Raw genomic sequence first — 20,243 nt, forward strand, 5'->3', positions numbered from 1 at the left:
ATTCAGAAGAGCAGTTGTCTTCCAGGTAGTGCTGGTGCCTGTGCCTGGATGAAGCCATGCACTGAAATAAAGCACGTGCTCAAATCCTGCATCAGAGCTGCATTTCCTACCACAAAGGGAAATCTTTCTGAAAGTATAGGAGGGTTTTTTTGTTGGTTTAATGATTTTCGTTTCTTTTTTTTTGAGCTCTGTTGGTCCTGATGGTTCTTTATCGTAAACAATTCTGGTTTTATTGCATCAGAACTGCTGTGCAGCACGCTACAAACAGTAAGTTTGATGGATTATCAAGCCTCAGGAAGGGAAATAAAGGCAAATAAAATGGTCGAGGCTGTTTTGTCACGTTGATAGCTGGAAGTCGAGTGCCTAGTGCACTCTTAGTAAGCTCCTGAGCAGTACAACTCAGCATCACCGCTGATGAATACTTGCTGTCAACAGCAGATAAATTGATTTGCTTCAAAAGAACCGTGCCATATGATGTCCTCCTAGATAAAACAAACACTGACTATTCCATCCCAGCTGTGGTTTTTGGAGTCTCTGAGTGACACTAGGAGAAAAAGGATTACTGACCTGGCAAGGGAATTGCAAATCCATTAAAATAACAGTGTTGAGCTCTTTGTTCCGTGTGCGATCGCCTCATTCAGAAACTCAAATCACAACTCACTTGCTTTTGAGACATCATGAGAATTTGCTGTTCATAAGAGGCTTTGAAGATGCTGAGCTCTTAGAGCAAATACACTGAATGTCTTGGTAGGCAGTAGTAAAAATAGTCAGTTAAGACAACTGAGCTGCCTAATCTGAATGTCTGGTGCCACATTCTTGGGGACAGTTTAGGAAAACCCTTCCCATAGATAAGCCAAAAGCTCTCCGAAATCTAATCTAAAGAAGAAGAGAAGGAAAAGAACTGAAGTGGAATGTCCTTTGATGCAGGGGGAAGGGAGAGAGCAGCATATGCCTGTACCAGTAGGTGTGGAATAAAAAAGGAATTGCTGATGGCCTAATTAAAGCAGGTTTTGTTCAACCAGCTGAAGCAAAAAGAGCCCAAGGAAGTGAAGGAAAGAAAGACTGACCCACAGGTTAGTCTCATTGGGAAAGTATTTCTTGGCCATGTGTGTTTTACAGTTGGATTAAGACTGGAGTCAGAATTGAAGTAGAGAAGAAAGTGTTGACAGTAATGAGCAACTGCAGTTGTCAGGAATATTGTAGGAGATGTATGAAACATGTGAGGAGCCAGATGAAGCTGTGTGCAGATGTTCCATCTCTGCTTGCAAGAATGGGAAGTTCTCAGATTGTGCTGTGGTCATTGTGCTGCAGAAATGCAGATCGTTGTGATAGCAGATTAATAACACTCTAACAGGCTTAAGTAAAGGTTGGTGCAGGCTCCAGAATGCCGGTGGGAAGCACGACGTCCCTCTCACCCACTCCATGCCTTCTGAAAATGTCACTTATCCCAAAACTCAGCAGAGGTGTCTTTCTGGTGACAGAAATGAAAGGTGAACAGTTGCTTTTCCTCCTCTGGATTATTCAGGGTTGTATTTTCCTGCCTGTTCTTCATGCAGTAGTTTCTTGGGGACAAGGGTTGCTTTTAGCTCTTGTCACGGATGAACAAATAATTCATTTTAGAAATAAGTAACTGAAGACTGCCCAGGAGAAGCTCCACTGAGTATTGCCATGCTGGAAAAGAGCATTACTTTGTTGTATTCTTAGGAAAGAGTTCAAAGTGGTCCATGATTTATAGAATCAGACTGGTTTGGCTTGGAAAGGACCTTAAAGCTCACCCAGTCCCAACCCCCTGCCCCGGGCAGGGACACCTTCCACTAGAGCGGTTGCTCCAAGCCCCTGTGTCCAACCTGGCCTTGAACACTGCCAGGGATGGGGCAGCCACAGCTCCTCTGAGCACCGTGTTCCATTTTTCTCCTGTCTCAGTCCCTCTCTTTGGTCAGAAATTGAGACTTTTGCCACACTGATGGTGATAGGAAGGGTTGGATACTCTTCAGGCTTTGCAGTAGTTTCCCTGAAAGGATGACAGAAAACAAGGTGCTTAAAATTGGGGTTGCTCTGATCGTTTTGTCAATCGTCTTCCCTGCTCTGTTTGTTTTGTCATTCCTCTTCCCACCAGCCCATCTTACTCACATTTTGGAAGTGGAAGCAGAGTGATTCTGCCTTGAGTGGCGAGAATACTGCAAGTATACTAATGCATTTGTATCATTCCCTGGAGCATCACCCCATCTGCTCTGACCGTCCTGTTCCAGCTCTTAGTGATCATTTTGGTTATGTCAAGAGAAAGGGAAAGTTCAAAGTCTTGCTGTGACACAAGGGTCACATTCAGGGTTGTGGTGGCCTGCATGATGGACATAAAGAAGTGTGCCTTAAGGCATCAAGATGTAAATGCTTTGCCTTCCATCTCCTTGCAAGGAGAATACTAAGAATATGGCAATGTTAAAAGCTTCTTAGTAGAGATTTCTGTGGATCAGTTCCCTAATTTTAAAGGTATCATTAACCCCCTTGCTGGGAACTGAGCTGGCACAGTCCCCTTTTTTCCCTTTCACTCATAAGCTTCTCCTGCCTCTAAGGTGGAGCTGAGGCAGCGGTTGTTGATGGACTTCCCACCGGTTGTGGTGAGAGCATGGGGACATGTACCAGACCCCAGTTCTCAGCAGTGGACTCTCTGCAGCTTTTCCTCCATCCCCTGTCTCAGTAGGGGTTTGTACCATAGCATGGAGTAGAGACACTTGCAGGGAAGGAGAACAAGAGCGCTTGTCTTTCCGGATCTGGCAAGCTCTCAAAAGTCATGAACAAAACTACTCATGTTGCAACACCCATCTTGACACTTGCAAGTAAAACATAAGCATTTCTGGCAAGACTGCTTGGTTAGTCTTTTGGTTTAATATATATGCATGTGTTATGGAAATAAGTTTGCAGGATTGCTGAATGGATTTCAAGTGAGCAGGCTGCCAGTTCTCCTGCAACGCCAAGTCAGGCGAGACTTGGCTCCTTCACGGTGATAGATGCAGACCAGCTTTCCTGGTGAGGTAGCCACAGAGAGCTGAACGTGGAGCTTCACGTAACTGCAAGCCCATCTAGTGCTGCTTAGAGCTTGTAAACATGTTGCCTGATATCATGCAGTGACTGTAAGGTGAAACTGGGAAGAAAAAAGGTGTGAATCTGAAGGATTTTAAAGCTAAGATCCTGTACAAAGGCAACTCCACACCTTTCCCATGTCACATCTTGCTGCTTCTGCCTTTTTCCTGTTTAATCTTTTATCCATTAAAATACTTCTCAACTTTATTTCCACCTGGCTGTCCTTGCAGAGCCACCTTTCTTTCTCCCGACGGTGCTGGGCAATGTATAACTTGGGCTGATGCACTCAGCTGGAGCATGACATTAGAATCACAGAATCATTTAGGTTGGAAAAGACCCTTACGATCATCACGTCCAACCATAAGCTTTACACTGCCAAGTTCACCACTAGATCATGTCCCTAAATGCCACATCTACCTGTCTTTTAAATACTTCCAGGGATAGTGACTCAACCTTGCTTGATCAGAGAAACTAAATGAGAAGCTCTCCCACCAACCCTAGCATGCATTGAAAAACATTGACCCACAAATACGTGGCCTTTGCCTTTCAGCAAGGGGCACCAGCGCTGTTCAGAAGTACGATAGCCCAAGGTGAGATCAGTTCATCTCTAAGAAGCCTGAACTGTGTCCTCTCTGCTTAGGGTCACCTTCTCCATTTCCCCTGAAGGTTTTATCCTTTACTCACAAAGGATTTTTAATGGATTTGCTATGCAGTTTTAAATAACCCATTGAACAGCTACATTCTTTGGGTTTCTGGATGCTCTGTGGTTACTTGTGGTAGCAGCACTTAAACAAATGGAGCTGAAAGCCAGCTCTGCTGTACTAATGGGTTGTACCTTATGTAGAGCAGCTGGTGAGGAGCTGTACATCCATTGCATTAGCGCACTCAGCTGATGCTGAGCATGGCTGGTGGCTTTGGATGCTCTTCTCCCCATCCTCCAAGCCATAAGCCAAAGAGGCATTAGAATTGCTACAGGCGTATTTAAAACAAGGGGGAGTACTCCTACCTTATAGAGGTGGGGGATTCATTACTTCTGAGCCTTGATGTCCTGCGACACTAATGAGTTTCAGAGGGCATTTACTGGCACACTCGGCTATGTAAAAGTAATGAACGTTCCTAATAAACTGGGTCACCACGTCCAAGCACAGTCATGTGCAATGGATAAAATACAGCAGTGCTGATTTTCATTTCCATTATTACAGCCAATGTTATGCCTGGCAAATGGCAGAGAAATCATTACACTGAATTCATTTGAAGCTATTTTGTATGGGTCACAAAAAAAAAAGAAATGTTATTAGGTGCTGTAATAGGGTTAAAATACAACATTGAAGCCCTGTAAGAGCAGTGGAGGAACTGGGGTGTTGCTGTAAGCTCAGATCTGTGGGGTTGGTCCTTTGGGGGGTGGCTTGCAGAATGGCCTCCTTGCACAAGACAGTGAAGAAAGCCAAGAGAAAGAGAGTCATAGAATGGTTTGTGTTGGAAGGGACTTAAAGCTCCTCCAGCTCCAACCCCCTGCCCCGGGCAGGGACACCTTCCACTAGAGCAGGTTGCTCCAAGCCCCTGTGTCCAACCTGGCCTTGAACACTGCCAGGGATGGGGCAGCCACAGCTTCTCTGGGCACCCTGTGCCAGCGCCTCAGCACCCTCACAGGGAAGAACTTCTGCCTTAGATCTAACCTGAACTTCCCCTGTTTCAGTTTGAACCCATCACCCCTTGTCCTATCACTCCAGTCCCTGATGAAGGTCCCTCTCCAGCATCCTTGTAGCCCCCTTCAGACACTGGAAGCTGCTCTGAGGTCTCCATGCAGCTTCTCTTCTCCAGGCTGAACAGCCCCAATTTTCTCAGCCTGTCTTCGTATGGGAGGTGCTCCAACACCCTTAAATGACACCAGAGGTGGGATGTCAAAGGGGTGATATCCTTTTCCACAAATAGTGCCAGAGAACTGCTTAAAATTGGTCTGTCCTATTAAGTAAAAATAACTTACTTCCCTTGAGCCACATTCAGCCCCTTTTTCTCCTTCGATGTTCACACCATCCTTCCAGCCTTTCTCATACTATTGTTGTCTCCTGCCTCTCCTGACATGTCGTTTTCTTCCCCTTCTCTCTCTTTTCTTCCCCCCCTTCACAGTTCAGTCTCTCCTCTCCCTCTGTACTCTATAGGTGATGCACAATATCTTTTGTACCTCATTTTTTCCCCTCTCTCTGCCCTCTTCAGCCTCTTTCTCCTGCTGTGTTCACATAGGTCTTCCCTTTCTCTTCCACTGGCGTTTTACATTATCCTTCGAAGAGCATTTTCCTTTTTCATCCAGCAACTGTTTTCCTAGGTCCTGACCTGTATGAGAAATCTCCCTTTTTTCTGATGTCATGGAATTCTTCCGTATCTGCTCAGCTGAGCCCAAGCCAAGGGAAATCAGTAGCTTGGCCTTGGAGATCTGGAGCACAGTTTGCATGGCCGTGGTGCGGGGAGGCAAGGTGCAGGAAAGACTGTGAAACATCTGTATGTCAGGATGGGACATGAGTGCTGCATCCCAGGAAGGGGTGGGTGAAGGAGTGAACCCCAATGGAAGGACAGCAGAAAGGGTGGTGGGAAGGTGAAGGTTCCATGAGGCTGGATGAAGGGAGAAATGGGAAGTGGTTGTGGCCTCTGAATAGAGTAGGATGGCTGGTGTTGGAAGGCTTGGGAGAAGAGACTCCTGAACATCTACTGGATTTAACACCTCAAGAGAATATGAATGTCTGTCATAATTCTGCTTCAGCTGTTAAGAAGCTGAAGTTTGTGTCATTTCTGAGTAAATGAGAGTTTTGGTGCTCCCTTGACCCCACTTCAGGAGAGAACGGGGCTGTGTCGAACGTTGGCCATGGTCTGGTAGAGGCATTGCTCTGCCTTCGCTGCGTCTGGTGTTTCTCAAGCCCTAGAACACATCATTAATGTTTAGAATAAATTGGCTACCAAAAAGCTCATGATAAATGGAGTGTGATGTGTAGTCAGCTAGAGGAGGTAACCACTGGAAGTAGAATATGCACCATACAAGTGAGAATTGTTTTGAAGCTCCCTTTCAAGCAAGAAAGGAACTATCCAAGTTTGTAACTTCTTGGCATTTGATATTTCATATAAACAACATAATGCCTTGCTTTCTCAGCGTGGAGTCACTCGACTTGGTGAAACTGCATTCTCAGCCCTTAGAAAAATGACATAAACAGATATCTTGAACACTTCCCTCAATCTGGGTGTTACTTTTCCCATCCTGCGTTGTGACTTCTCCTGTGTTAGGGTCACTGACGGGCATCGTGTGCATAATGTTTGCCATCCAGTGATTGAACTTTAATCAAACATTAGAGCAAAGACTTTTTCAGCTTCCAACTCTGTAAAATGATTTAATGATCACTGGAATAAAGTCTAAAGGTTTTGCAAGCCCAATTTAGTGTTGATAGTGTTTGGTGCTATGTGATGACAAAGTTCAAACTGAAAGGAGAAAAATGATGCCTTAAATTGTATTGGACAAAAGGAGACGTTTCCTGGTCACAGCATGCAGCCATGTCCATCCCTTTGGAAGAACATGCTGTTCCCTGGTAACAGAGTTCCTAGATAAAATGAAATGTTTAATTCAAGGATTTTGTTGATGGTGAGAGAGGGTTGGAATTTTTTCAAGCAGTTTTTGAAAGCAAAGTACTTGGATTTATGGAAAATTCAGCTTTTATGGAGAGCACAACTTTTTCAATGAGAAGTTATTTAATATATAAATACATAAAGCGAAATAACTGGGAAAGACCTTCTCCAGAGTATTAGTGGCTGAGTGTTAAAGGCGTCCATATAACACAGGAGAGAAAGAACAGGGTTTGAACCTGTTTGGGGATGAGCCCCGTCAACACGAACCTGTTGGTTGTCCTGAAGTCTCTTCCATTCACTTTGCACATTAAGCCTGGCCTCATTCCCAAGGGTGGAACAGGGAAATGCTTTGAAACCTTGAAAAGTTTTACAGTGTGAGTTTTACTAGTGATAGGAGAAGGGGGAATGGCTTTAACCTGCCAGAGGGGAGACCGAGATGAGCTCTGAGGCAGAAGCTCTTCCCTGTGAGGGTGCTGAGATTCTATGGTGGCAAAACTGTTTCCCACCCAGCTCTGGCTGGCTCTGTCAGTGAAGAGCTCAATTCCTAGCACCAGGCTCAGCTCACAGCGCTGGCTTTTGGCAGCTTCTCTTTGATTTGAAGGTGGAGAAAATGTCACAGGGAATAAATAACATCAAGATGAAATTTTGGTGCAGTCACATTTCTGAGAACATCGTAATGCCTTTCCCAGATCTTCATTGCTACTGGTTTAGCTTCAGGTCCACCTATTGAGCTTTGCGTTTATCCTACACTTTAAGGCTTAGTCAATATATCAGTAAATCCAGTAGAAGGATCAAGAATGGACATGAAGGGGCTTAAATTAATTGAGTTGTAACTGGATGTATGTCCCAATACCTCGCAGTGACCATTCCCTTCATGCATACAAGTTGTGTCCCTTTTCCATGACGTGGCTCTTTAGATTCCTGGAAGAATTAATTGACCTCTCATAAAAAGGAGAGTTGATTTTTGTGTCTACACACCTATTATGAGGGAATGAGAGCTCTGCTTACAGCAGCGTGGTTTCTGTTACTGGGCACCTGATATCAAGGAATGGCCACTTAAGAACTGTACACTGTGGACTCCACAATTTATAATCCCCAAATAAATAGGATTGTTGAAAAGAAATATTACTTTACCCAGTGCTGTTCTCTAAGGGAACACATTATATTTTAACTGGCTGGTAGGAAAAAAATCTGTTAGGAATTTGGAGGTATCCATTAAAGCTTAAGCCATATAATAATTGATAATTGAAATAAAACCCTACCTCTATCAGCACTCTGTGCATCACACCTCATTGTGGCTGTGAAAGGAAATTATCGCATTAGAGCCTATTGGTAATTTCATATATTATTATTTAAGATTAAAAGCCAGCACTGAGCCAGCAATGTGTGAGGACCCCACAGCCTGATGGTTTTATTTCTTGGTACCATTCTTTACAGTCGCAGAGCTCAGAGACTGGATGCATCAGCCCATCTGCCCTAGAGCCTGCTGCGAACCGAGGGCTGCTTATTGCAGGTGGAAAGCCAGAGAGCCTTAATCACGGCCCACAGCCATGGGACTTGTTTCTCCTGAGCTCACAAGCCACAGCAATCTCCGATGTGCAGTGTCCTTCTATGGTGTTTCCAAGTTCAGAAATGTGGTTTATTATGCAATATTCTGTGCTACAATGTTCCAGGGCAATGGTGCTTTTCATAGAATCAAAGAATGGTTTAGGTTGGAAAGCACCTCAAAGCTCATCCAGTCCCAACCCCTGCCACGGGCAGGGACACCTTCCACTAGAGCAGGTTGCTCCAAGCCCCTGTGTCCAACCTGGCCTTGAACACTGCCAGGGATGGGGCAGCCACAGCTTCTCTGGGAAAAGTCTGTGCCAGCGCCTCAGCACCCTCACAGGGAAGAGCTTCTGCCTCAGAGCTCATCTCAATGTCCCCTCTGGCAGGTTAAAGCCATTCCCCTTGGCCTGTCCCTACAGGCCCTTGTCCAAAGCCCCTCTCCAGGTTTCCTGGAGCCCCTTTAGGCACTGGAGCTGCTCTAAGGTCTCCCCTTCAGGAGCCTTGTCTTCTCCAGGCTGCCCCAGCCCAGCCCTCTCAGCCTGGCTCCAGGGCAGAGCTGCTCCAGCCCTCGCAGCATCTCCGTTGCTTCCTCTGGAGGGTTTTGGTACAAAACTGCTCCCTTCTGCCTTGCCAGGATAGTTTTGGATGCTGTCAGTGACATTTGGAAAGAAAACCCAGTGAAGGGGAGCAGGAAAAGGCTGTTTGACCTGGCACATGCTCACAGGAAAAGGCCAGGCAGTGCTGGGAGGAACAGGAGGAGCTGGAGAGCTGGAGCAGAGCTGGAGCAGCCTGAGCAGAGCCCTGCAAGCAGAGAGAGATCTCTGTGGGCATCTATTTATACTGCAAACAAACACAGGACAGTTGGCAGATTGGACTGAGAAGATATGGCTGGGCTTGTGGTTATTTTACTAAGTGAGCAGAATTTAGTGGGTGCAGAGCCCGAGGAGCTGGGAAAATCAGGTGACTTGGGAAAAGAGGAAGTTTGCCTTTGTTTTTCCCTGTTCAATTGGTTTTCTGAATGAAGGATCACAGTGGATCACGAATGTACAATAAGCCTGATATCCACTCATTCATGGGAATCTGGCCTTTGCAGATGCTGCCTTGATGTCAGGTCCGCAGTGAGCGCTCTCTGCTTGCTCCTACAGAGCTTGACATTTGCAAACAGCAAATAATAAATAAGTTCAAGGAAACAATCACAAGTTATTACTGACAGTGAGTACTTAACCAGAGCTTGGAGCACAATCCTATCGCTCCCTGCTCAGTGTGGGCTTCAGCTATGTCACTTACTGTCAATGTCTGTCTCTGTGAGCAGCTACAGCTTAATTTCATTTATTCCTCAAGTGGCAGGTCCAGTCATTTCTCAGATCAGTGCCTGTTTTTACCAGCTGATTCGCCTGGATTCATGTCACGGGGAGTTAGCACTCACTTCTCTTAAAGACCTCACCTGCCACAATGCATCAGACTCAGCAAATAGAAAACACTGCTTTGAACAACCTGCCCGACCCGTGGCTGATGAAGATGTGGGTTTTGTTCTTTCTCTCTTCACTAGGTCGTTGCTTATCACTACTGCCAGGCTGACAATGCCTACACCTGCCTGGTGCCAGAGTTTGTGCACAACGTGGCCGCGCTGCTCTGCCGCTCGCCCCAGTTCGTCGCCTACAGGGAGCAGCTCCTGCGAGAGCCCCACCTGCAGAGCATGCTCAGCCTGAGGTCCTGCGTGCAGGACCCCATGGCCTCCTTCCGCAGGGGAGTCCTGGAGCCCTTGGAGAACCTGCACAAAGGTATTGTAACCATAGAAAGAATCACAGAATGGTTTGGGTTGGAAGGGACCTTAAAGCTCACCCAGCTCCAACCCCCTGCCACGGGCAGGGACACCTTCCACTAGAGCAGGTTGCTCCAAGCCCCTGTGTCCAACCTGGCCTTGAACACTGCCAGGGATGGGGCAGCCACAGCTCCTCTGGGCACCCTGTGCCAGTGCCTCACCACCCTCAGGTGATGGGTATATTCTTCTTTATATCCAACCTAAATCTCCCCTGTTTCAGTTTTAACCCCTTCCCCCTTGTCCTGCCCTACATCCCTTGTCCAAAGCCCCTCTCCAGGTTTCTTGTAGCCCCTTTACGCACTGGGAGCTGCTCTAAGGTCTCCCCGGAGCCCTCTCTTCTCCAGGCTGAACAAGCCCATGACATTTCTTGTGGTTTCCCTGCGCTCCTGCACACCTCATTTTATTATTATTTTTAAAATGCTGCTCAGTTGCATCTGGGCTTTTTGGGGAAGTGATAGATTAATGCTTGTGTGTCACATCTCAAGAGCTGCACAGAAGAGCTGGGATCTGCAGAAGCTGAGAAAGCATGTGTGTTTGGAAGCAAGGGGTTAACCACCCTTCTCCTCCCGATGCATGGCAGGGCTGTAGATGAAGTGCTCGGGTGAGCAGGTGTTTGGCTTTCTCTTTTCTTACTTCCTCCCTCATCCCAAACCCAGCCTCGTAGCTCTGAAGGTGAAAACAAGCAGCAATTTCCAGGCACAGCTCTGCTTCTGGCAATGTGTTCCCATTTATTTGTGTAGAGGAAGTGTTCCCAAACCATGTAGACAAGGCCCTTAGTGACATGGTTTAGTGGTAGCCTTGGCAGTGCTGGGCGACAGTTGGACTCGATGAACTTAAAGGTCTTTTCCAACCTGTTTGATTCTGTGATTTTATGATTCCCTGCCATTATTTAGTGGGCTTTTGAGAATTTGAAGCTTTCAGCAAACGAGCTGATAGCATAAAAGCCCATAGATCCCCTGTGTAAAGCTCCTAGGAGAGTTAGTAACAGTTAAATGGCTTTAACTTATCCTGATTATGGACTTTAGAGCTTTTTCTAATGCAGCATTGCTTTGTCTCCTTTTCCTTCTTTCCTCTGCAAGATGCCACTAATTCCTTGTGACAATGGCTAGATTTCTTTGCTCGTTGCCATGAAAACTGTCAGAGCACTGCAGAGTTCAGGACTCTCTTGTCCTGCAAAACCATGTATATCAAAACACCGTGCTGCAAGTTGGCTGCAAAAATAGTTCAGATAATTTGTCTTTACCGCTCTCCATATCACAGTGTAGGAGCCAATGTGAAATAGATGCAGCTTGCACCAGATTCAAAGCCCTGGTGCTCAGATCAGCTCTTCAAAACACAGCATCCAAACTCTGAGCAGCAGCAGCTGGGTCCAACACGCGTGATTCCACCAGGCGCAAAGCAGACGTGGAGCCAGCACAGTTGATTTTCCTGGCATGGAGAAATGTCACTGTAGGAGTAGTGTGGCTACTCTTCCCTACCAGCACTCTTGGCAAAAAAAAGAAGATACATTTAGGAAACACTGTTCTAAAGGAAAATAATTCATGGTTATCTCAGTAATTCCTTAGGAGGTATTTCAACTCTAGAATCAGAGCATCTCGCGGCAGGGGGGTTGGAATTAGATGATCTTTAAGGTCCTTTCCAACCCAAACCATTCTGTGATTCTATGATGCTTATTGTTTTGGTCTTAAATTTTGGAGGGTGGAAAAATTTCATAGAAAAGCCTTTTTCTTCTTCCTCTCTTGTGCTCTGCACTGAACACAGCTCCAGTGGAGCCAGTGATCAGGACTTCCACCTTCCAACCTTGCTGACGGACAGCACTAGCGAGCTAATCTGCACCGAGTGTTCTGTACCAAAATGAACAGTGTCTGGAAATTGGCTTTAAAATATCTCACATTCAAGACTCTGTAAATATATCAGCAGGTCTTTTACAAGGTGCTGTTGAAGCTTTAATGCTACTGGGACAAAATTATTGTGCAGCTGTTTATGGTGAATGTCACTGAGAAAGTTAGATTCGTGTTTCTCAAAGATATATATATATTCAATCCCAAGGAATCTAAATAATATGTAGGAGAACAAAGTTCTGATTCTTCCCCTACTCTCTGCTTTCTCCACTCTCCCTCAGGCTTTATGAGAAACATGAGATCTGGGTATAAAACTCAAGCACTGTATTCACTCCAAGATTTCAGAGGGTCATAAAGTGTGTTTTCTGGTGTACCAAATAACCTTACTGAGAAGTTAACTGAAATCTGTGGTCATTTTCATGCAAAATACGTGGTTTTCATAGGGATGTGAACGGTATATTAGGAAATAAATGCAACTTGGTAACGTCAGGCAAGGACAAGATGCTCAGCAGAACCAAACACAAGGTGTTTACGCGTTTCTGTTCTTCCTGGAACACCACAGAGATGCTCCTGTCATCAGTGAACATCTTGTGCTGGGGGTTTATAGAGAATTTCCTGCTGCAATTTGAAGTCAAAGAGTCCACCTGCTATTGGGAATAGTGAGCTTTTTGATAGCAAGATTTAGTCATGGTACTTCACAAAGAAGAGCAAGCTTTATATAGATCACCATCTGTAGTACATGTTAATAGCATATGTCAACAGTAGACTCAGATGTCCTGTTTCCCACCCATTTTTATTAGGCAAGATTACCTTTGAGAAGATACCACTTGAGCTTAAGATGCAAGTCCAGAAGAATCTGTCCCATTAGTTATAGCTGAGTAGGAGCTATACTCAGCACCTGATGTTAGAAACACTGACTTCATTGTCTACATCAGTTCAGTTACTGTGTTCACCAGCAGCAAAATAATCCTGTTTAAAAAGTGTGCTTTTTATGGGATCTTTTTTATTCTCCCCAGCTCATTTATAACAGAGGCTTTGGCTACAGGCTTGGGATCAAACTGCTTTACAGGACTGGAAGTCAAAGTCATTTTGATCAGGCTCTGCCGAACAGAGGATGTAACCTCCAAACCGTTGAATGTCTGTCCCCCATACGCAGAGTGATGGTTTACTCCCCTCAGATAATGGCTTGGCCTGTGAATCAGGCTTGCTTTTATTTCACGATGCTTGCAAAGACCTTCATCCATCAAGAAGTCAGTGCCCAAAGTGCAGATGCCCAAACTGGAAAGATCTGGAGGTGCTGGGGAGGTGAACTTCTTGGTGCAACTTCATTCAGCAGCTGCAAAAATGAAGCCAGGCTGACATCAGGGGGAGAGAGTTTAATATTAAAACTCTAAAGAACCACTAATAGCGTGTTTAGTAAAACTTCCCAGCAAGATACTGATTCACATCAAAAAACATTGGACTTTGTACAAGAGGTAATGTTTAAAAAATGGTTAGCTGTTTTATCTGGGGGGCATCACAGTTGTGTGTGTTGAATTGAAACTCTATGTGTGAGCTCTGTGTCATGTACCATAAAAAGGTGCTGCTACTGTGCCTTTTTTCTCCTTTAGCAGTACCTGATGGTGCTTTAAAACACTGTAGTGACTTTGCAGTACATTATAGTTACATGTCTTGCCTTTCAAATAAAGGCTTTTTCTCTTTCTCACAGAGAGGAAGATCCCTGATGAAGATTTCATTATATTAATTGATGGTTTAAATGAGGCTGAATTCCACAAGCCAGATTATGGAGACACCATAGTATCATTCCTGAGCAAGATGATTGGAAAATTCCCTTCCTGGCTGAAGCTGGTAGTGACAGTCAGGACAAGTCTACAGGTATGTTGAGACCAAGAATTGTGATAAACTGTGTCATTGTCATGGTGAGCTTTGATAAAGATCTTAGTGGATATCTGGATTTGCTTAAGACCTTTATTTCACATTATCCTTTCGGTTTTTTGTACTTGGATTTACATTCATGTCCCCAGACTCACTCTATCTACATCTTTGAATGGATCTAATCCAGCATTGCTGATTCATGTCAATAAATGTGCATCAGTAAATAGTTTAGATCATTTGAGTGAGACAGCTCACATGCCAACAGGCTACTTACCTACCAAGCATGATAGGAGGGTAGGACCTAATGCATGTCAGTGTTGCTTGAGAACATCCTCTCCTCCATGTGGAAGGGCAAAGGAATCTGTATCTTCATACCCTTGCTGTGTGACCCAGAGTGTGAGGATCTCATTGTTTCTGTCTGGAGGAGTCAATGTCAGGTCAAGACATAATTCAGCTCAAAGAAGACTATCGTGAGCTGGTGCTGAAGCTCTGAATGTTCTTTGGGGTTTGGGTTGTCCTGAAGTATTTGTATTTTAATTTGCAGCTGCGCAGGTTTTTACCTTCAGCCTGTCCTTAGCTACTCACCACCACCCTCTGGGCAGAAGGATTAAGTTGACCTTAGCTTGTTAGCACAACTTCTCATATGAACAGAGCAAGCTGGGAATCAGTATCCCAGACTGGTTTGGGTTGGAAAGGACCTTAAAGCTCACCCAGTTCCAACCCCCTGCCACGGGCAGGGACACCTTCCACTAGAGCAGGTTGCTCCAAGCCCCTGTGTCCAACCTGGCCTTGAACACTGCCAGGGATGGGGCAGCCACAGCTTCTCTGGGCACCCTGTGCCAGTGCCTCAGCACCCTCACAGGGAAGAGCTTCTGCCTCAGAGCTCATCTCAGTCTCCCCTCTGGCAGGTTCAAGCCATTCCCCTTGGCCTGTCCCTCCATGCCTTCTCCAAAGCCCCTCTCCAGGTTTCCTGGAGCCCCTTTAGGCACTGGAGCTGCTCTAAGGTCTCCCCTTCAGGAGCCTTCTCTTCTCCAGGCTGCCCCAGCCCAGCCCATCTCAGCCTGGCTCCAGAGCAGAGCTGCTCCACAGTGACCCAGTTAGGGCAGATCTGCTCTTTCAGCTGTTTCACAGTAGAGCTGGTTGGTTTGCAGCATCACTTGCGGGAACAGTCACACTGAGTGTCAGAGCCAGGAGCCCAGAGGAGACAGATGTCGGAGGGATGGGACACGCGTTTGGATTCCAGCTCAGAGCTGCTCTTCAGCTGGCCCAGCTGCTCCAGGCAGAAAGGATTGTCTGCAGCTCCATATTTCTCATTTTTTCATTATTAGCCCTTTTTTTCATCAGCACAGAGCTGTGGAGTTCATTTTTACCGAGCTCCATTAAGCAGTTTTACTGAGATTTACTAATATTTACTGAGATCCACAGGTTGATTTACTGTGGTCCTCCTGGCAGGGCACTGAATGCTGGTTCCAGCTCCATCAAAGCAGCCAACTGCTGCACGCTGCCTTGGTAACAGGGAACAGCATCTGCTCCCCAAGACACCAGGAGAGCACAGGCTGCTTTGTACTGGAGTTCTTTGGTTCTGCTCATTAATAGAGTAGACTAATCATCATTTGGAAGAAATCTTATTTTAATTGTAGGTAAACTGCACCCCTATGACTTGAATCCCTCCTTTAACTGAGGCTTTTGCAGCCCTGTGTCACTGCACAGGGCTTCAGGTTTGCACTGTGCTCACCCTCTTTATTTTCTTGGAGAGTTGATGACTTCTCCTGAATCTGCCTAGTCCAGCTCCGTTGTGCCATTTCTCCTCTCTAGGCGGTGACTGAAAGCCCAGGATGCAAGAATTCCTTTGGAAAGGCCTTTGATGATCTTTGGTTTATGTTGCATAAGCATCATCACTAAGTTCAGCAGAATCCCTGGCCACACTATCTTGCAGCAGGTAGATGTATTTATGTGGCCCTGGAAAATACCTCAGATATGTCATCTAGTTGTCCTTTCACTCTGCCATGACAGCAGAAGGGATGCCACATCAATACATGGTGGGAATGGGGTAGGAATAACAAGGGCACTGCTCTGGGTGAATTTGCCAGCCATGGATGCAGTATTTAGAAACAGCGTCCTTCCTTTTTATTCCAGTCATGTTTCACACACAACCTGCTTGATTATAGATGAGATTGTGAGGTCCTGAGGGCACAAACTGCCACCTTGTGTGCTTGCCCTGATGGAAGAGGTCTTAAAGGAGTCTCAAAGGTGCTATTGTAATATGAATTACATTTACTTAATGAATAATAAACACTGCCAGCATGAGTACCCTTTTCTTTTTTCCTTTCTTTGTAGGAAATAATTAAGCTGTTGCCCTTCCACAGAATATTTTTGGATAGACTGGAAGAGAATGAAGCTATAGACCAGGACCTGCAGGCGTATATCCTTCATCGGATACACAGCAGCTCGGAGATCCAGAACAACATCTCACTCAACGGCAAAATGGACAACACTACGTTTGGCAAACTCAGTTCTCACCTCAAGACCTTGAGCCAAGGGTCCTACCTGTACCTAAAACTCACTTTTGATCTCATCGAGAAAGGATACCTAGTACTAAAAAGCTCCAGCTACAAAGTAGTGCCAGTGTCTCTGTCAGAAGTTTACCTGTTGCAGTGCAATATGAAGTTCCCAACGCAGTCTTCCTTTGATCGGGTTATGCCTCTCTTGAATGTGGCAGTGGCATCTCTGCATCCATTAACAGATGAACATATTTTTCAGGCCATTAATGCAGGTAACATTGAGGGCACTTTGGAGTGGGATGACTTTCAGCAGAGGATGGAGAACCTTTCTATGTTTCTTATCAAACGTAGAGATATGACGCGAATGTTTGTTCATCCCTCTTTCCGAGAATGGCTTATTTGGAGAGAAGAAGGTGAAAAGACCAAGTTTCTTTGTGATCCTAGGTAAGCAAATGCTCTGAGAAATCAAGAGCCTACAAATGTGTTCATCTCATACTGTTATCTGAATCATGGATGGGGTTACCTGACTTTGGTCTGTAGATGTCTACCTCTGTACTAGTCACCTTAGGTGTCCATGGAACAAATAAGCACTCCCTGGGCACACAGCAGGCCCCAAGTTGACTATCTCCCATACGGGCATTACCAGAGATGTCTGTGTTTTGGCAGAGCACTCCTGGAGAAGGGGAGTCATCCTCCCTTTCTCCATAGGTATCAAAACCACGTGAAGTAGAGGATAAGAAGGTGAAAGATGAGTGGTGTGGATACGTCTTTTGCATTTGGCTTCTTTGTGAGGTTGCATTCCTCACAGTCCTACTAAAAGTCTTTTTGAAAACAAAATCAGTGACAGAATCAGGCTAAAGCAATTTTGGGCTATAAATGCATTTGTAATCTTCATCGGGATAGCAGCTGAATGTTGGCTTAGCTCACAGGGAACAGAATTTAATCATGGTTAGATTTATATTCTCTAAACCCAATGATCACTATTAACAACGTTATCTTTGTTTCTACTGAAGAGTGGAAACAGACACTGATTGCAATTCTAGTGGTTTATCCCCATAAGTTTTACTCCATTTTGGCTGCCTATTTCTTCAAATGTGGTGATAAACATCAGGGAGACGCTCAAATTCAAGGCTGTGCCAGTACTTATACCAGACCCTATGGTCTGTCTGAAGGGAGTCCGATGGTATCTGCTGGAACTGAATAGCCACCTGGCTGGTGAAAGCAGCTGTAGCTGTTAGCAGTGCCAGGGTAATTTACCACTTTAGGTTTTGTGGTAAACAGGCTGCAGTAGAATAATACTACATAGCTCCTCCCCACGGGCATCTTCTCTGGTTTAGTAGGTTGTGCACGATAGGCCTGTTGAGCAAACCCTTTGTAAAGCAGCTCACAGCAGCAGGTGCCTTTATATCAATCCATGTTGGTTCTTTACTGTCCTTCCTCGGAGTCAGTAAGTGCTTGTCACTGTGTAATGCTTTTCCACCCTGTTTGCAATGCCTGGAGGTGGCAGCTTGCTCTCTCCCAGTCCTCCCACCCAGTGCTACTGGTTTTGGCTGGCCTCTGTGGTTTTGGCTGCCCTGGCCTTTCCACACACGGCTTCCCAATCCTTGGGTTATCTTTGTGGCCCTTCTTTGGACCCTCTCCAGCCAGTCTGTGTCTTTTTTGTAGAGAGGGGACCAAAACTGAACACATCTCCAGCTGATCACTACTTTCCTTCGCTACTAGGAAAACAGAATTAAGGTGCAGGATGCTCACTGGTGGGTAAGGCACTCGACATAGGTTGGGTGCTGCATGTGGTAGCAATGCATACAGCTAGGTAACACAGGGGCTTTGCTTCTCTGAGTCCAGAAATCCTCCTCTTCATCCTCACAGCGATGCGGAAGGATGTTCTTTGAATGGCAAATTGGGAATGAAACTCAAACAGGCTGCATTTTAGGTGGTTTTGCACTGAAACCGAGCGTGCAACGCGTGTGATTTTAGCATGAAGGCACAAATCAGCCTGTATTCCCTCAACCAGTCACCAGCAGTACATCTCTGTTCAGGTTTGGTGCTGCCTTTCATGAGCATCACTAACACATCTCTTTGCCCTCAAGACCATTCAGGAGACTTTCAGATACCACTTTTCATCCCATATGTGCCATTTCCCATGATAAATTAATGATGACTTTAATGTGCACAGGGAACACTCCTGCTCTTTGCTGGTAGGGAATCCCTGCAGAGCTAACTTCACTTAGCTCCTTACCACTGGTGATAGAGAAGTTACAGTAATGGGCTGCCACTGCCTGGACTATGAGTCCATACATACTGAAGGACTAATAAATATCTCTAATATATAATGGACACTAATTGCATTATGCCCTGATGGTAGATAATAAAACAGGATCCATTTCAATGATTAATAGAGGGGACCCCCTGAGATTCAGCGATTGCACTCCTCCAAATCCTCCTGTCCAGCTCTCAGGAAAGAGCTAAATGAAATGTTGAGCTCAGAGCATGGTAAACCCTTGGCAATGATTAAGATAAGTGATGATCTTTCATTTTTGTTCTTCTAAAAGAAGCACAGCTTGCCACTGACAGAGCTCGTAGGAGTAGCCTATGAAAATCTGCCTGCGTCTGGTTTGATCGCAGCCAGTTGGAATTCCTTCTTGGGAATTGAACAGACAGGGCAAGTGCATGGGAACTTGCAGAAACACACTGTTCATGTGAAGCTTTTTGACCTTGCCATGTCGATATGTGAGGAGTCAGGTTGCTGAGGCTGAATTTTTTTCCCCAAGAGAAGAGCTTTGACGTGAAATGTGGTTTTGGGAAGCTGCTTTTAATTGACTTACCCTGACAGAGTGTCCAGGTGTGAGGACGCTATGAAGGAATTTGGGATAATGGGCCTTGTGTCCACGACACTGCAGCTGGGGTAATCTTCCTTGTTTCATTAGAGAGAGTTCCCGTGTCCTCCAGGGAAGGAGGGTAGATCTCCATCCTCAAGGTTTTTGGGTTAGCCTGCTGAGATGTTAACCCTCTTTGAATGCTCACTGTGTGTTTGCTGTGGAAAGCAAAAGCTAAATGGCATTGAAGGGGAACACTATTGTAGAATCATAGAACCAACCAGGTTGGAAAAGACCTTTAAGATCATCAGGTCCAACTGTTGCCCAGCACTGCCAAGGCCACCACTAACCCATGGCACTGAGGCCTCGGCTACACGGGGTGTGAACACTTGCAGGGCCGGTGACTCCAGCCCTGCCCTGGGCAGCCTGTTCCAATGCCTGAGCACCCTCTGGGGAAGGAATTGTTCCTCAGCTCCACCTAAACCTCCCCTGGGGCAGCTTGAGGCCATTTCCTCTTGTCCCATCCCTTGTTCCTTGGGAGCAGAGACCAGCCCCCTCCTGGCTCCATCCTCCTGTCAGGCAGTTGCAGAGAGCGATCAGGTCCCCCCTGAGCCTTCTCTTCTCCAGACTAAACCCCCCAGGTCCCTCAGCCGTTCCTTGTGCTCCAGGCCCTGCACCAGCTCCGGGGCCCTTCTCTGGCCCCGCTCCAGCACCTCAATGTCTCTCTTGCATTGAGGGGCCCAGAACTGATACAGGATTCGAGGTGCAGCCTCACCAGTGCCCAGTGCAGGGGGACAGTCACTGCCCTGGCCCTGCTGCCACACTGGTGCTGAGCCAGGCCAGGATGCTGGTGGCTGCTTGGCTGCCTGGGCACAAGCTGTCAGTCAGCATCCAGAGGTCCGTTTCCATCGAGCTTTCCTCAGGGACCCCCACCAGCATCCACCTTTGTTTAATAATAGCACCAAAACAATGGTTGTCAGAGCATTTATCCAGCATCTCAGGAGGGACTTCCCAGCCTGTCAGTGCAGCGCTGTTGACCAAGTGTCTCAGTTGACAAAGAACATAAACCATTCTAGGGAAAGAATCCTTTGTGACTGGTGCACGGAGAAACTAGTGATTATTGTACATTCAGGCTTACACTTGTATGTCTGAACCT

The 20,243-nt window shown here is 46.0% G+C and overlaps 1 protein-coding gene across 11 annotated transcripts in view; it reads left to right on the forward strand.

Moving 5' to 3' along the window:
- The window catches only part of TANC2 (tetratricopeptide repeat, ankyrin repeat and coiled-coil containing 2), a 239,415-nt gene that overhangs the window by 172,308 nt on the left and 46,864 nt on the right, over positions 1-20,243 (forward strand). For all 11 annotated transcript variants that reach the window (XM_030508833.1, XM_030508827.1, XM_030508829.1 and 8 more), the window contains 3 exons: positions 9,782-10,013; positions 13,604-13,770; positions 16,108-16,715. In XM_030508833.1, the coding sequence (XP_030364693.1) occupies positions 9,782-10,013; positions 13,604-13,770; positions 16,108-16,715 (1,007 nt within the window). The remainder of the gene's footprint in view (positions 1-9,781; positions 10,014-13,603; positions 13,771-16,107; positions 16,716-20,243) is intronic.

The sequence above is a fragment of the Strigops habroptila genome, chromosome 19, assembly GCF_004027225.2.
Source record: "Strigops habroptila isolate Jane chromosome 19, bStrHab1.2.pri, whole genome shotgun sequence".
Classification (NCBI taxonomy): domain Eukaryota; kingdom Metazoa; phylum Chordata; class Aves; order Psittaciformes; family Psittacidae; genus Strigops; species Strigops habroptila.